The 18421-nt window shown below is 33.0% G+C and overlaps 2 protein-coding genes across 3 annotated transcripts in view; one reads left to right on the forward strand and one right to left on the reverse strand.

Annotated features, from left to right (window-relative positions):
- The window catches only part of LOC145314271 (poly(U)-binding-splicing factor PUF60-like), a 141876-nt gene that overhangs the window by 93982 nt on the left and 29473 nt on the right, over positions 1-18421 (forward strand). The gene's annotated exons all lie outside the window — the stretch shown is intronic.
- On the reverse strand, positions 10870-17794 carry LOC145314277 (transcription factor A, mitochondrial-like). Its single transcript, XM_080154129.1, has 7 exons — positions 17635-17794; positions 17333-17430; positions 17009-17105; positions 13152-13216; positions 12247-12363; positions 11752-11813; positions 10870-11049 (listed from the first exon to the last, which is right to left on the reverse strand). Exons 1-7 carry the CDS (start codon positions 17747-17749, stop codon positions 10935-10937), a joined length of 669 nt encoding a protein of 222 aa, XP_080010255.1. The 5' UTR covers positions 17750-17794; the 3' UTR covers positions 10870-10934.

Here is an 18421-nt window from a genome sequence, read left to right on the forward strand (position 1 = left end):
ATAGCCCAAAAACCCCTCCCTCCCTGCATATTTGAAGAAAAAAATTTGCGCTTCGCGCCCTTCTAAATGGTTTCTGCTTTTTATCACAATGAAAGGACAAGTAATTTTTTTTTATTTTTTACATAGTTCATTATATCTTTGGTTTTTATGGTACGATAAATTTTTTTGTGGATTATAATATTTGAAAAAAATTTTTTTTCGCTGTTTCGAGTATCCAGTATGTAATTTACTTTGACTGTCATCACACAACATACAGGAAAAAGGATTTGTGACTTTTTCTACCTAAAATATATATTTATTTCAACAGATACTCTTTAAATCTACTTGTCTGTATTCTTATTAATGATTTTTGTGCTTTGCTACTTAAAGATGTTGTCATCCTTGTTGTCATACAATAAAGAAATATTCAAAATCATTTTTTCATAGGTATTAGGTTAATTTTTGGTAAATTATTTCCAAAATGAGTGTTTTTATCCCCTCCCCCCCCCCCCAATTTTTTTTAATGGGGTTATTCATCCTTCCTGCTGAGATTTTATAACATCCCCTTCCACCCATTAAAAATGTTTTGTGGTGGAGGGGGGGGGGGGGGGGGGAAAGGTTAATTTATCTTCTGTACTATTTTTTCGAAGATGCTTTCTAGCTCCCTTCCCTTCGGTCATTGCAGGGTGGGGAGAAGGGATGGGGGAGAAGAGATGGGGGGGAAGAGGTGGGGGATATAAATGAGAAATAGGGATGGGGAAGAAGGGATAAGGACTAGGAGGCCCATAATCAAAAAATCCCACCCCTTAAAACGCCCTTAATTAAAATTAGTATATATAATCAAAATGCCCCCCCCTAAAGCAAAGTGCCCCCCCGGGGCACTTTGATTTAGGGGGGGGCAAAATTTTACAAAATCTTCAAAATGCCCCCCCCTAGACAAAGTGCTTCGCACGCCACTGCCATTCACTGTGCTAGAGCAGCTACGAATTGAATAAAATATCTAAATATTTAAATTTTGTTTAAAATACGAACCCTTTAACATAACTATTTGAAACTGGTCCGGACCGAACTATAATTCCTAGTATTACTAAGGAAAGAATGAGAAAGCTTAGCTTAGATAGGAACAGCGGTGGTGCCGTGTATAAAATTATATACACTATATATAATGTATGTACACGGAAAGGATAATTCATCAGAAAATCAGCTAACTATACTGTAGTATGTTTAAGGGCTAAAACAAGGCCGATAAATTAGACATCCCCAATGATGCTACACAAAATTACCCCTTTTTTAGATTATAATTAGTGGTTGAAGCGTATGGACACGCCAATTTAATAACCAACGAATAAGAAATCATTAATATAAAATTTGGGGACTAATGTAATAAACAGCCCAATATCCCATCCCACCGCGAGAAAAATTATTTTTAAGAAAATGATTCCATCTCTGTGCAAGTATGCAATCATCTGATTCTTGCCTTGCTCTCTCTCTCTCTTCCCGTTTAAACTCTAATTTTCTTCTCTCTTCACATATTTTTCCCCGTCTGTCTCCTTCCAAGAAAATAAACCTCCATGCCTTTTTAAAAGCGAAGCTTTTCTATAATTAGGGTCGGTCCGTCCGTACGTCCGTCCGAGATAGATAGCTTTTATTCGTTAATTTAGGCATGTTAGAATTGTCCTATCGATTTCAAACTTTGCATGATGATTCCTGTAGTAGTTGGGTACGATTTAGAAAGCGTAGCAACTCTATAATTATTACCAGAATGTCCGTACGTCCATTTTAAACATGTTGATTTTTCTACTTTTTTAACAACAAATTTTCAAGTGTTCTAATTATCCGTTTGATCTGATTTTTGGTATATTGATTCCTGGGACAACAAAGAACAATATTATAAGCGAAGCAACTCTATAATCAAGTCCAAAAATGTAAGTATGTCCATAAACATTATCCTGCTTCAAGCAGTTTTTCAATATATTTACTTACAATTTTGCTTCGACTCTTATACCTTTAAATTCTGATTATTCAGTTCAGATACTATTCAAGTGTTAATGTCCGTTTGTCCTACCGTTTCAGTGCTTCGCTTTTATGGATGTTGTCATCCTTGTTAATATTCATTTATTACAACAAAATATTACTCGTAAGAGATAGCAAAATAATAGATAGAATTTCAATTAATAGCTTCGCCTCTAGCATCTAGGGACTTTGCTTGAAAAGGAAGGGTGTGACAAAAAAATCTTTTATACAAATTAGACTTGCAATAAGAAGTGTTAATATTGAAACTGAACATTTAGGATATTTTGGAGGCTATTAAAATATTATTTTTTACGTTATTGTTGACATACCTCAAATAATATGTACTAGCTATTACATAATACATTCTGTATGTATAAATATCCAAGAAAACGGTGGCGTATTTCAAATTTTTAACAATTTCTCAATGTCAATAGAAATAAGGCAAGTAGCAAAGTGCAAGCTACGCAACTTTTTGTATATTAACAAGGCTGACAGATTGGACAAATATAATATTTAAGTGTACTTTTTAACTTTAGGCTGGCATAAATCAGTAAAAATCACTATTCTATTATATCAAACTAAAAACAAAAAATTTTCCAAGAAAAAGTAGCAATAAATAGGTAAACAAATCTAATTTTGGTACTATTAATATAAAATGATTGAACTCCTAATCCATCTGTTTTTATATGACATATGTAAATAAATTCTAAACACCATAAACATCTAAAAAACTTATTTGGTACCTATTGTAATTTCTTTAAAAAATTTGGTTATATCATTTAAAGAGAAATTACCGAATAAAAAAAAAAAACATACTTGGTACATACAAATTAATTTCCCTTATTGGTTCTCATTCATTGGAAAATTCTTTCATTAGTTTTCTTAATTGGTACATGCTGTGTTTTTATAAGGATCATTAGTGAAAAAAAGTTGTAACCTTATTACATTTTTATAACAACAGAGAAAAAATTAAAGTTTTATATTACAGCAGGATGTCGGAGCCGTATAATTTTGATGCAGCCCCGGCGAGCCGTATCTGGAAATACGGCTCCGGCTCCTGCTCCGGCTCCTACCTTAAAGTTAATATATCAATTTTTGTTCATTATTGAATTTGATAAAATAAAATAAATAATAATAAATATTTTGCTTTTATTTGATCAAAGCTATATAAAAGTAGAAGGATGTGTGTCTATTTGTTAAGTAACAATAGTTTTTCAGTTTATTATATGGAAATAGACCGTTGCCAAATTATAATATTACTTTAAAAAATCATTTTTAGCTAATCTGGAGCCGGAGCCGTTTTTAACGAAAAATACGGCTCCGGATCCGGCACCACCAAAAATGTTGCTGCTCCCGGCTCCGGCTCCGAAACACTGCATTACAGATCTCATAACTACCCCCCTCCAAAGTGCCTAAAACAAACTCAATCAACACAAAGCTTTACTGGTATTAGTGAGGCGATCCGAAAAGCCGTTTCTGATACCTTACTAGACAAGAAATATTTTATATCCATAATATTTAACCTTTATTTCAAAAGACAACCCGCCCTGATTTTAAAATGTATTCGTAAAGCATTTAAACGCTTAGCATATTTGTGAAAGCTTCTTAGGAAGATGTTCTTACAATACAGCTATTAAATCTTAATCTCAGCTAAATGCATTTGTTACGTGAATAAGACTGACATTTATATGCACTAAGAATTGTAAGACAAGACAGGGGTGAAAAATAAAGGGCTCTAAAAATAAGTATGGCCAAGGCTATTAACACATTCAGAACAAAATAGCTTAGAGCCTGTCCAGGCCAAATACAAAGGTTAGCCTAGCCATTTTAAAGATCAAATACATCACACACAGAAAAACACAAAACAGAGATTATTTTTAATAAGTGGGAATGTCTAAACGCCAAAACACATGACATGCATGTGATATTTTCATATATCGCGCCACTTGGCCTAGGTGTGTTTATTAAAAATATTTAAGCTAGCTGTGTCTGTCATGTCGGTCAGTCTATAAACCTGTTTTTATGTTAATTTGATGGTGGATAAGAGTAAAAGACAGAAAATGATGAAAATAAGTCTCCTACATTCTCTATAATGTATATCGACTGAAAAAGTTAATACTGAATGTTCATTAAATATTTTTGTCCGGTAGCTTTAAAATACATCAGCTATCCCTTAATCCCTGACAGGCGTCCGTCGGTCAACCTAATTTCCTTCCTAATTTGATTAAACAGCTGATATTTAGATGGATAGAAAGGGAGGAGTCATGCGTATAAGTAGAAAGGATTTACAATATGGAGGAGTGGCTGTTTTAACACACAGCGTAGCATCTCTACAACTATACGGTTAGCTTACTGGCTTATTTGAGTTTAACTTTATTATGAGGCTTTGCATGTTGCTACTTAAAAAAACATTTTGAATGTGTTTTCATGTTTGAAAGATAATTAAATTGTTGAAAGAAGTTAAAAGGAAGTTTGTCCATACCAAAAGATCTTGCTAACTGCAAATTCGCTATTGGTGATATAAGGGAGGAGGCGGAAGTGACACTTTTTGAAACCAAAACTATAAGTCAAAGGAACTCAACTAAATAAAGAGTTACAACTCTGATATTTGGCATGGTAGTTGCTTTTAATAGGTACAATATGGAACTGTGAAGAATTGCTGTTTTCGCCAAGTGTTTTCTTTTCTCGCAAAATAAGACAATCTGAGATAAACTATTTTTTAATTAAAATTTCCCTAAAATTTTCACTTGACACTTAATATTTCAAACATATCAATATTAAAAAAAGTGTCAAGTGTAAATATAAGGAACGGCAGGAAAGTGGAAGACTACTAATGCAAGAAAATTGTGGTCTAACTATAAGTATGATGCCGTTCCGTACTTGACATTTGTTTTTTTTCAAATTGACATGTTTGAAATATTCAAAGTGTCAAGTGAGATGATTGAAAACTGTCTAATTTGGCGAGAATAGGACAAAAAATTCGGCGGTTTTCGGCGGGAGCGGCAGATCTGCCGCCGATTCTTCAGTTCCATGTTGTACCTATTTATAGCAACTGCCATTCTAAATCCCATAGCTGAAACTCTTTATTTAGTTGAGTTCCTAACAAAATAATATCAATCAAAAAACAACAAATGAATATCAATAAGAAAAATAGCGGAGAAAAAACGTCAACATTGAGTAGATAATAATAGTAGCTTCAGATAAAAGCGTGCAATTATGTTGTCATATTTCATTGTAAATCATTTATCACCTTACTATCCTTAGTGAAATGCGTACAAGATTGTGATTATCAAAGAAAAAGGTTGACAACATCCGTAAGTAGCGAAGCTCAAAAGTTTATTGAATGGACAAACGGACAAAGTAAATTATAGAGCAGATGTTCAGTTGTCATAGGGAAATAAAAAAGAGAATATGCAAAAATTAAAGAAGAACAGACGGACATAACAATATATAGACAATAAGGAATCTTCTCTGAAAGTTTAAGTTGTCTGACTAACAGACAGAAGGGCTTTTTTGATACAAAAAGTTTTGCAATTAAAAAACATTATTGAATCTATATTTAATCATGTCTTCGAGCCTATAACAAAAATTGTTTTTTGCCAATAAAAGTTAATAATATAAGTAGTGTAATGTAATAAAGTTAATGTATAACAGATCACAAAAAATATGTTGTTGTCAGATCGAAAATACTATAATTGTTAGTGTTAAGCCTCAAAACTCAAATACTAGTAAATGAAATTGTACTAAAAACATTAACACGTGGAAATAATTTAAAAGCAGATTTTAATACATAAACTACTTGACATCAATATTGACAATTCACTATATAAAATAATTCAAGTTATTGACACGGCATTTTAAAAAAGAAAATAAACATTTGTTGTTTTAAAATCACAAATAAAAGTATGAATAATACAACTACAGAGTTTAAAAGATTAATGGTCTTCAATAATAACCAACTTAGTAAGTTAGTAACTGAACTAGGCTAAGCTAGTGCCTAGTACATTTTACAAGGAAGAAATTAAAGTCACTTTTTCTTTCCCTTTTCTCTCTCTCTCTCTCCTTCTGTGTCTGTCTGTGCGTGTGCCGTCTAGTTACAACCAATGGTCCCAGATTTGAAAATGGAAATGCACCACCTTTTGTAAATTTGTGGGGGAGGGGAAAGGAAAAAGGGAAGGGGGGGAAATTAAAAGGGAGGGGATAAAGGGAGTTTTAAATCAAAATGCACTACCTTTTGTACAAAAGGGTGCCCAAATGCACTACTCTGGGAGCCCTGGTTACAACTACTTTTCTGAAGCTTGCTAGCAGACAAGTAACAAGAAATCTATAAAAATAATCAGTTTAGAAAGTACATGCCAAGATTAAAACCTGTTGGTTTACCAGTTTAAACTAATATTATTACACCAAAACCCCTCTCTGTTACAAGTACAACTTATTGACCAAAAAAAATCTTTTAAAAACTTCTTGAACATGTTCAAGATAAAAAAATATCAACTTAAATGCAACATTAAATGCAATTTTGCCTACTATGCAAGTTTTCACAGTACAAAAATATTTTATTTTTTATAAGAGTAAGATATAACTGAAAAAAGAATTGAATGCTAGCTTTTTTTATCAAGAAATAAAAACCAAATTGTATCACCCTTGGCTAGAGTATATATATGTATAGTACACTTGCCTAAAATATCTTGAAATATCCCTTCCTACTAAAATCTACTGTAAGTATAACTAACTGGATTGAACTTGCTGAGAGCGAGACAACTCTACACCAACTTGACGTTCAAACATGTTAGCCAAAGAAAATAATGGCGAGATTAGAATAGAATTTTTTTCTCAATAAATAAGAAAGTAGGTATTAATTGGGACAAGAGAACAGAATTAATTTCAAAAAATGCACAATATTTAAGAAAGGGTAAATGAAGAGAAAGGTTAAGCAATTAAAGAGATTAAGAGAAACAAGATAAACTTTGGTGAAAATGTAAACTTAACACAATCAGTCAAATCTTAATTCCATAACAGTAAAAAGTAGTAATAATGTTTAAAATCTACTCGCAATACATTTACTAAATTCAACTAATGGTAACATTGTAAGGACACCTTAGTTTCTCGTATGAAAAATATAAAAATACTCTAGAAGGTACAGGGCAACTTTTATGGCCTGAGCACTTGACAGGGATATAGGAAAAGACAAGGAAATATTTTTATGGAACAAAAATAAATAAAACGGATTTGACAACCTTAACAATAAATCATAAACGGACATACTTTAAAACTACAGCTCGTTAATTTTTTAATTCCTATGGCTAATTCTTTAAAGAAGGGCGACATTTCCCCTCCTAAAAATCGCTTAAAACGTGCCACATACTAATAGTCTAATACTGAGCTTTTCTGAAAATTACCCCCTTCCCCCCACATACACTTGACTATGACAATGGGAAAAACTATAAAGTGGGTAAAGGGGGCAAAATGATTAAATTTTTGGTATTACTTACTTGACATATTTCCTTTTCCCTGGTTAGTCGCACTAGCTGGCCAGGCCCCCATACTTTCATTCGTAGAAACTAAACAAGAATCAAAATATCCATTAATGAAAGGCAAGGGGGGGGGGGGGGGGGATTAGAATGAATCAGTTATTACCCCAACTAGCTATACCTTTTATAAAGACGGCGAGGGTCCAGCTGGCGATAAAAATTATTTACTCTTTTATTGCCGAATCGGACACATGATCTTAATTATAATTCCAAATTTTCTACTACGCTACCGATTCATTTTAAAAAGCTTTACTCAATATCTTTAAAACTAGAATCTTCGAGTGTATGTATCATTTTATACCCCCCCCCCCCCACCCTCAAATAATATAAAGTTTTATTAATTAAAACCCGTTCGAAAATTGTGTAATTTCAATTTTGCAAGTATAAAGAATGACAATATGGACCATTAATCGCAACAGTTCAATCAAGGAAACTTGTGGTAGAATGCAGAAACACTTTACACTCAACTAGATATGAATGATTGTAAGAATATAGAAATTCTGTGTGTGTCTGTGTGCGTGTAGTCGTAATGTCTCCAGCATGTTGGAAAAAATGTATTTTTCGGTTTATTTCAGAGAGAGAATGAAGGATGACAATGTCCATAAATGCGAAATAATATAAACATTTTCTCGTATTAATTCGAATCCGGTGGATAGGAACCGGTTTTAATCCATACGAAAAAACTATGTCTAGCATCGTATTATATCCAGCTTTCTACAAATATAAAAATGTACAATCATAAGATTAAAACCAGTTTTTTTAGCCGGTGCCTTCGGCACCACGGGGCTAAAAAAACTAGTTTTAATCTTATAATTGTACATTCTATATCCGCGGAAAGCCGTTTATAATACGATACGAGAAATAACTATTATACACTTTTGAATTGTTTCAACCTTTTAGGCGCTCAGGGTTTTTGACATCCCCATTAAACAAAAATCCACATTTTATTGGGTTGTGACTTAACTAGACACCCCATTGCCTTAATTGCAGATACTTGACAAAGGGGGTGTATCCACCCCTTCTGATTAAGACGCTTTTTATTGAATATCAAGTATAAAAAAGATTATTTACCTACTTTTCAATGAAAGTGAAAAAGTTTCAACATTTATCTGGAGAAAACCTACAATGCATTCAAAATTTTCCCTAATCAAAAACGAATTAGCGATCTGATTTTAAAATTCATACAAAACTAAAACAAGGATGACAACATCCATGAGTTGCCAAGTAGCGAAGCTCAAAAATTATGAATGGATATTAGGAAAAAATTTACTATAGAGCGGTGTCATACAATAAACATTTAACATGGTAATATAGTTAGAACAGAAACCTTTTAAATCACGCAATCGATAAAATCACAAAAATTTAAAAATCTAGGAATCGATCTAGCACCCTAATTAATAGACAAATCTTAATAAAGCTTGATGGAAATGTGTAAAATATGAGCATATTCAATCCTTGATAATTTCAGCCGTCAATTTTGAATAGGAATAGAGAAAATCAAGGAATCAATCTAGCACCTCAATTAATAGACAAATCTTTTCAAAACTTTGTGAAAATAAGTAGAATCTAAAATTTATTTATCCCGAAATATTCAGCCCTCAATGTTGAAAAGGAATTGAGAAAATCACGAAAACTTGAAAATCTAGGAATCGATATAGCCAGGAATAAGGTATAACCAAAAAGCGAAAAAAATCTAAAATAATATTTTCGGGGCAAATGGAGAGGTCGTCAATTTAACGATGTGTTGCCCCCCCCCCCCCTCAACGACAGCTGAATAACGCGTATAGGTTTCGTGATTTTTTTTCCGAATTAATTTCGTTATTGGTGTAAGCTGCGATCTAGCACCCCAAATAACAGACAGATGGACAAAACAATGTATAGAATAGATGGGCATAAGTCATAGGACTCTTCACTAAAAATTTCAGCTGTCATCTTGTATAGGGGCCGATAAAATCAAGTTTCCCACATAGCGTTACGCACGGACAAAGTAAATTATAGAGTAGCTTCGCGACTAAAAAGCCAATCCAGCCCACAACCGCAACAATCGTCGCGCATCTGTTAGTTGTCGGTGATATGATAGTTTTGAATCTCAGACCAACACCACGTCATAATTACAGACGTTAAAAATGGCTCCTATCGATAGAAAATGGGGAATAGCTTGGCCTTGAAAATAGCTTATTATTAACATGCAGTTAGACCAACAGAAGATGATCGTGTAATCTAAGGGTTAATTGTCTAAAAGACGTTTGATCTTAATCATGCAATTCAATAGCAAGATGTGGATCAGAGATCTCGCGTTGTATCCCGTCCTGTCCACTAAAGGTTATCCAAGTTAAAAGACAAACCATAAGGTGAAAAGTGGAAGTAAATATGATGTAACTTTTGATGTTTAGCAAAAATCGTTAGTCATTTGTCATAAACTAGCGGCTACTCCCCCACTTTCAATTGCAGTTTTAAATAGAAAAAGGATGACAACATCCATAAAAGCATAGCTCTTAAACGGTTGGACAAACGGACATTAACACTTGTATAGTGTCAGAACTGAATAATCAGAATATAAATGATTAAGAGACAAAGCAAAATTCTGAGTAAATTTTTTTAAAAACCTTACAAATACTTACATTTTACATACATACTTTAAAATACTTACATTTTAGGACTTGATTATCGAGTTGCTTTGCTTATCATATTGTACTTTGTTGTCCTAGGAATCAGTATAAAAAAAATCAGAACAATCGGATAATTAGATCACATAAAAATTCAGCACCATTTTAAAAAGAGAAAATCAGCAATTCAATGACGTAGCCTAGCCTACCAGGACCTAGGTTTTTTTTGCGATTTCTCTTGTGATGTTGGTGGTAGAACCAGAGAATTTGAATTAATGATTTTCTGAATTGGTGAAAAAAAAACCTTTAACAAATAGCGTCAAGACTATAAAAGAACAAACTATTTGCAGCTCTTACAAAAATAGATAACAGATTTTTCAGAAAACATGGCTTTATTTGTTTATATTATCTGAAAAAAAATCATGTTTAACACATACTAAAACAAAAAAAAAATTCCAGAATTACATTTATATTGTCATATTTCATTTTAATTAACATATTTTGATTAAAAGCATTATTAAGTTGAGATTTCTTAAATAATATATAGATAATACACTATTTTTATACAACGTTTTTTACTTCAATTAAAAAAAATTCTTTTTTGTTATACTATAAATAATAGTTTAATTACTTGAGAAGACAAAATTCATGTGTATAAAATACCCTTTTAAGTTTTATGAAGATAAAAACTCGCCAGAAATATTTAAAAGCACAGCCAAAGTATTAAGAATTATTTATTCCCTTGGATAGTTTTAACACAATAAATAATGTTCTTTTCTTGTTACTAATAAAAAGGGCTCGGTCCTTATTCTCTAAATTCGGCGATTTTTTTCTTGAGTTCTGAGATCTTGGTGGCTCTGCCATCTTGAACAGTTTTCTGCTTCCAGGCATCTGATTCTTTCTTGGTTTTTTCAGCCATTCTGTTTAGGACAAGAGTTCATTTCAATCTCTTTCATTTTAACAATTAAAAATATAAAATGTGAGTTTTTAATCTAAGTTTATACATAGGAAAAGGTGGTAGCTTTCCCAGAATTCCGTAAATGTGTGTGTTTCAAGCCTTTAAAATAGGAGTAGAATTCTAAAATTTAGCATGGCAGTTGCTTTAATGGTGTATAACGTGGATTAGAACGGCGGCCGAACCACCAAACTAGACAATTTCAAATCATTTGAGACAAAAGGGGGGGGGGGGGATGGGAAACGCAATAAAAAAATTGGCGGCGGCGGCTGAAAGCGGCGGTCAAGTCGTCGTTTTTATGTCAAACTTTTTTTACTGACGCACCATGAAAGATTTCAATTTGTTACAGGAGAAGCACCAAATTTTAGATTGCTGGATTTACCTTTACGGAATTCTGCGAAAGCTTTCTAAGAACTCCTTATGATATGTAATTTCTCCGTATAAATAGTATAAGTAAAGATTATTTAAAGTAATAAGTAGGAATAAATTATACATTTTTTGAGGGCTTCATGCTTTTATAAGCAGATTTTTTAATTGTCAAAATTGTCCTTGCTCAGCAGTAACAAACAATTTAATGTAGTGACGTAAGACGGACAGGCAGACATACTGTAGTTACAGAGTAACTGCATTCCTTTAAAAAGATATCTAAAATGAAAAGTTGACATTCCTTTCATATGGCAGTTTTTCTTGGCTACTTAGTTTCTTCCACATCTCTGCGCACTCGACAATCTAAAATTATTAGGAGAATTTAAAACTGTTCATAGGTACGGGCTAGGGATAAATGGACGAAAGATTTGTAAAGTATGCTTAGAAGAAAGCCTAAGGGTGTATATATTCTATTTTCTCTGGCTGCAAAAAATAAAAAAATCAATGAAATAGCAATGTAGGTGTTAGTATCAAAATTAAATTTAAATTAAGGAATTTTTATGTTCATAGAAGAAAGAACAAGTAGCTTTTTTGTCGGGTTTCACACATCTTTCATTTTTCTACTGCTATTGAAGAATGGTAGATTGCTGATTTTTATCATTCTTAAATTGTCCTTTTGCTTTCTTATTCTCCCTTTTTTTATAAACACTGAACATTTGCATGTCTGTTTGTTAATCCATGTTTTTTATGTGATTCGCTACTTATGGATGTTGTCATCCTGACCTTGTTAAAATACCTTATCTATAATCTTCACAGAGGAAGGCATGTTCTTCAGTTTTTCACTTTGAAAGAATAGGTAACCAGTAATTCTTTTAGGTTTGTCTGAGGTTAGGTCGCTTAGTTCTTTTTTTAACTGAAAAAAGACAAATCTTTAATATGTCACGAATGACAACAATCATCAAAGCTCAACAAACAAACGAACATTTACAATTAGCCCAAGCATGCACCATTTCCGAAGCCACTTTATCCTTATACTAAAGTAACAGGATGTCTCTGTGTCTGTACCAAAGGATCTCGCTAACCACTGAACCGATCGGGTTCTCCTTAACAGGGTAGCTTCTAATTGGTCCCGGGAAGGTTTATAACTATTTTTTTGGGGGGTGGGACACCCCCAACCCCCCAAAAACAATTAAAAATCCCCCCCCCCAAAAAAATTTATTTTAAATTTTTCTTTTATTTAAAATAAGAAATTGGGTTATTAAATTTGACTCTCTCCTCCTCAAGTGCCCCCTAGAGGCCTCTAGGGGCGTAGCCGCTAGTCCTAATATATAAAGTAGTAGGCTTTTTTGTCTGTAGCGAAGGATATCTCTAACCGCTTCACCAATATGGTTCTCCTTTACAATGTAGCTTCACATAAGTCATATAGAGGTTTTAAACTATTTTGGGGGAGAGTACCAACATCCTTCTTAAAGAAATTACCCCCCCCCCCCCCTCAGGTACCTCTATGGACAAAAACACTAGTATCTTAAAAAGCATGTTATAATCTACACTGCCCCCCTCAACTTTTCTCTTTGTCATTTTATTCCAAAAATAGAAGATGATTGGTTTGAAAAACTTAAATTGCTGTACGCCACTTGACAGAAGCCGCTCGGGAAGGTAAAAGATTCGAATCTCGACTCAACACTCCGTCAAAGGATTTACCTTTTTTAGCTTTCTGGCTTCCTGTGCCAATTTCTTTTGCCTCTCCAAATCATCCTTTTGCACGTCTAGACAAAACAAGCAATAAGGGGGGGGGGGGGGGGAAGTTTGTACACTTATAGGAAATGAAAATTCAGTATAAAATTTTCGCCTGGCCGTTTGGGCTTGTTTTTATAGTTATCAATCAACTCTTTTTGTAAACTCTCTTTAATTATTAGATCTACCTGTAAAACTCTGAAAATTGAATTTTGGGACTTTTCTTCTTGAGGCTAGTGGGGCAAAAGACCCCCCAAACAAATTTTTTTAAAGTTCTGAGCTTATTTTTTAAGATATCAAGCTGATTTTTTTATGTAACCTTTCATTACAAGCCATCCCATATTTCACTTTTTGCGCTTTACTTCTAGGGGCTTGTAAGCTCAAAACTTATAATTTTGAGGTGATTTACCCCAAAAGCCCCTAGAAGGATAGTGCGTAAATGAAATATATAGTTATTACTTATTTCAATTTTTTGAAAATAGTTTCCAATAAACAAATCAGCTCAATATCTTTAAAAATAAGTTCAGTACTTAAAATTTTAGTGCTTGGAGGGGTCTTTTGCTCCAATAGCCCCTAGAAGGAAAGTCCCAAATTAAATTTTTAAATTTTTACAGGTAGATCTAATAATAAAAGAGAGTTTACAAAAGAATTAGGTCGATAACTATAAAAACAAGCCCAAACGGCCAGGCCAAAATTTGATACTGAATTTTCATTTCCTATAAGTGTACAAACTTCTCCTCCCCCCCCCCCCTTATAGCTACGAATGTTCGAAATAGCTTTTTATATTTTTAAAGGGGTACTTGAACAAAAAGCATTTAAACTTTAATTTAGTGAACTGCATAATTTTTTCTGTTCAATGATTACTATTTTGGTGGTGCCTAAATGATTTCTATTTATTGAAATACAAAATTTTATATGTTAGATGATATTCTTGTAACTCATACTGGCAATCAAACTTTTCAAATGCACTGAATGCAACTATCTCTTTTGAAATTCTTTTGTTGGGCAGGTAAGTAAGCTTTTCTAATAGGGAATATTCCTCTTGTAGATGGCGGAGATTTCCTTCCCAAAATATACATATAAAATTAAAGGCTTTAATATACAAGTTAAGTCAATCCAGCAGTTAACGAAATCTTTCGAAACAGGCAAACATCCTGCTACTAATACAAAGATATCAAACAAAAAGGGGAGTATGCACGAACGAGAGCAAGTGATTCTAAGCACCTTCCAGCAGTGATTTTAAATGTTTTTTTGGTGAATATACTAGGCTATGTGTAATATTATTATATTGATTTAAAAAATTGAGTTTCATCATTGTTATATATAAAAAAAACAAGGATGACAACATCCATAAGTAGCGAAGCACAAAATTTCGTGAATGGGACTGACGGTCATTGTTGTTTTTTTTTCAAACGACGGGAAATTTAATTTTGATAGGTATCTTTAACTGAAAAAATTTTGAAAATCGATTAATAAACACCAAAGATATGGGGGAAATTGTAAAAAATGTAAAAATAGCCATAAACCTGCAAAAAGTCAGTCTGACCGTCATTGTTGTTTTCTTCAAACGATGGGAAATTTAATTTTGATATCTTTTAACTGAAAAAAGTTTGAAAATCGAACCATAAACACCAAAGATACGGGGGAAAATGTAAAAAATATAAAAATAGCCAAAAACTTGCAAAAAGGCAGTCTGACCGTCATTGTTGGGTCTCTAAACGACGGAAAATTTAATTTTGATGTCTATAACTGAAAAAATTTTGAAAATCGGACCATAAACACCAAAGATATGAGGAAAAATGTGAAAAATAAAAAAATAGCCTAAAACCTGCTAAAAAGCCGTCCGACCGCCATTGATGTTTTATAGTTAATTGTGCTCCTAAATGATGGGAATGTTGTCAAAAAATTTCAGCTTTCTATCTTTTAAAGGGGCTGAGTAAATCCCATTTCCCCCATAGCGTTACGGACTGACGGACGGACAAAGTGAATTATAGAGTAGCTTCGCTACTAAAAAAATTGAAATGTTAGGCATATTTTGACTAGATATCATCAAATGTTTTGTTGAGTTCAAACTGTTGTGACACACAGACACACAAAAGTAAACTTTTTCAATAAAAAATGTTAATTTAGAAAAAGGATGGTAACTTACAATATTCAGTGTGGCCACAATAAAAAAAATACTGATACTGAAGAAAAAAAGGAAATACTGAAAATACTGAATCCTAAAATAAGAAAAAATACTGAAAATACTGAAGAAAAAAAAGGAAATACTGAAAATACTGAATCCTAAAATAAGAAAAAATACTGAAATACTGAACAAAAAAATACAAATACTGAATAATTATTTTTTTTACCTATATGATTCCTCATTTCAAAATTTCATATATCATACCTTTATAATTTGGGGGATATTTTAAAGACCTTTTAATTTTGCCTCTTAGATTTTCTTGCACCAATTAAGCAGAAAATGACTGATAAATATTTTAAATGATTACAAAACTTAAATACTTTTTAGTTAATTTAAGAGCATGCTAAAAAACTTTACCTTTAATAATCATGCAAAGTACTCACCTTAGATTATTCATTCTATTAATAGACAAAAAAATATCTGAAAAAATACTGTATAAAAGCATCTCAAATATCTAAAAAATTTATATTTGAGATGAAATTGAAAAAAAAATGTATGTTACCATCATAGACGTCCAAGCTTTTTATTTTTTTTTTTTTGGGGGGGGGTAAAATTTTTTTAAGGGGGGGGTAATTCGCTTTTGGGGGGGGGGGGGGGGTAAAATTCGCGCGTCGCAATTTTTTTTACCCCACCCAAAATTTTTACCCCGGGGGTAAAATTTGCTTGGGGGGGGGGGGGGTTAATTACCCCCCCCGAAATCTGTTGGCAGGGGTAAATTTTTTTTACTCCCCCCAAAATTTACCCCCTGGGGTAAAATTTTTTTTGGGGTGGGGTAATTTAAATTTTATTAAACATTTAGTATTAAAAATGTGCGCGAAGCGCGCAAAATTTTTTTTGTTAGATATTTTTATTGTTTGGGGGGTAAATTTTGGGGGGGTAAATACCCCCTCCTTAATGGTTGTTAGGGGTAAATTTTAAACGGGGGGGGGGGGGGGGTAAAATGAAAAAAAACTTGGGGGGGTAATCGCCCCTTTACCCCCCCCCCCTTGGACGTCTATGATTACCATAAAAAAAAACCAAAATTAACGTACAAAGTTATAGGGTAATTTAAAGGAAAGTGAGGCGCGAAGCGCCGAAAAAAATCTGACATCAACTACTTGAAAAAACATCTTATTTATGCAAAATTTTTATGGAATTTAAGAAATAATGAAAATACTGAATCATGAAAATTTCCAAAAACTGAAAAATACTGAATAAAATTTTCAAATACTGAATATTCAGTATTTACTGAAAATACTGAAGCCCCAATTTCCAAATACTGAAGAATACTGAAGATTTTCAGTATACTGAAGAATATGGCCACGCTGAATTATATTGTTTAGTTTTATTAGTTTACTTTTGTAATTTGCATAATTTGATTGTTTTTGCGTGATATTTTATTTGTACTTATGAGCACAACAAAATATTTGATGTTATTTCGTCAAAAACGCTAAAGTTTTTCGTTTAAAACCATGGTGAAACTTAATTTTTTAAATCGTTAAAATCATAACTATTAAACATAACCCTAGTTTATTCATCAAAAAAACATTTAGAATCATTGCTGGAAGGTGCTTAGAATCACTTGTTCTCGTTCGTGCTTAGTCCCCTTTTAGTACAAGCGGTAATTTAGCAGTACAATGATTGGAGGAACTAAAACCTGTAAGCATATTCATGGCCTTTGTATATTCTTTCATTTGTTGTTGGTATTTGTTTTCATAAGATCCCTTCTTAACTGCCGATAGTGCGTTCCACTCCTGATAAACAAGTTTAAGGTTATTAATAGAGCATATAGTGCAAGATACTGATTAGCCAAACTTTGAATTTTATTCAAAAGCTTAGCTTTTGTATAATGAGGTTCTGCCGCGCGTCCGTCCATCCATGACAGATATGTCTTAAAAGTGATTAAGGATAAGTACCTGCCCTGCCCAATTTAAAAAAAAACTTTGATATTTCTTATTGAATAACATAACTGCTTTATCACCTGGGCAACTAATGTCACAATTTTTGCCAGCTTCATATTTGGATTGTTTCTTTTGACAATGGGCAAATTATCACTTAGAAACAGAAGGTAGGGGTTAGCTAAAACAAATTAAGTAACATAAATAATAGATGATATTTTGCATATCAGTTAGAAACAAGAGCGAAATCGCATCAGAACTAAAACAGATGATGATTGTAACCGTTGCGTGCACAATCATCAATGTGTATTGCTAGTAAAGTAATACTCTGATAATATGTTGGCTTTAGTGCAAAGACAATTATTAAGGAGGTAAGAGACATTACCTGGCTTTGAAGGGACAACCGGCTGCTTGTTAGAAGCGGCCATCCAATTGTTGCTTGTCAAACTCAGGCATCGCAAGCCCGCAGTCACATTTCTCATTGGGGTAATCAAAGACATGGCGATCTGAAATAAATATGTTCTCTTTAAGTAATAAGAGATAGCAAACATAAATTAAAGTTGTAACAATAATTTTATTTAGCTAGGAATCATAACATTTAACGAAACCTGTGGAAGTCTATGAAAGAGATAAAAACACCTTCCAGCAGTAATGTCAAGCTTATGTATATAAGAAAACGAAAATAATAAAGTTTTCACCGCGGATGAATGGGAAATTAACATAAAAATTGCATAACTATTTCAGGGGTAAATGAGAGTTACATGTACGTTTCCTACATGCCGGAGAAATCATGATGGAAAGGGGTAAAAAATAAAATTGGGTTGATATATAAACAACCCCCAGCCATTTTACCGAATAGTCCCTAAATGTTTTGTTGAAGTTATAAATTAATTGTGTAAGTAAATTGACATACCAATAACAATACATTAACTATATCTATAATACAAAGTAGAACGATGTCTGTCTGTCCCTTAAGATCTCGTTAACCACTGAACCGATCGGATTCTACTCTTCAGGGAGTGTAAATACTGGTCCTGTGGTTGTTATAGGCTATTTTCTTGAGGGGTGGGACGCCCCAAACCCCCCCCCCCCCAATTCCAAAAAAATCCCCCAATTTTTTCTTTCGAATTTGTACGAATTTTGCGAATTCGCGATCTGCGAAGATTTCCTAC

This window comes from Acartia tonsa, chromosome 3 (assembly GCF_053477335.1).
Source record: "Acartia tonsa isolate MP-2025a chromosome 3, ASM5347733v1, whole genome shotgun sequence".
In the NCBI taxonomy this organism is placed as follows: Eukaryota; Metazoa; Arthropoda; class Copepoda; order Calanoida; family Acartiidae; genus Acartia; species Acartia tonsa.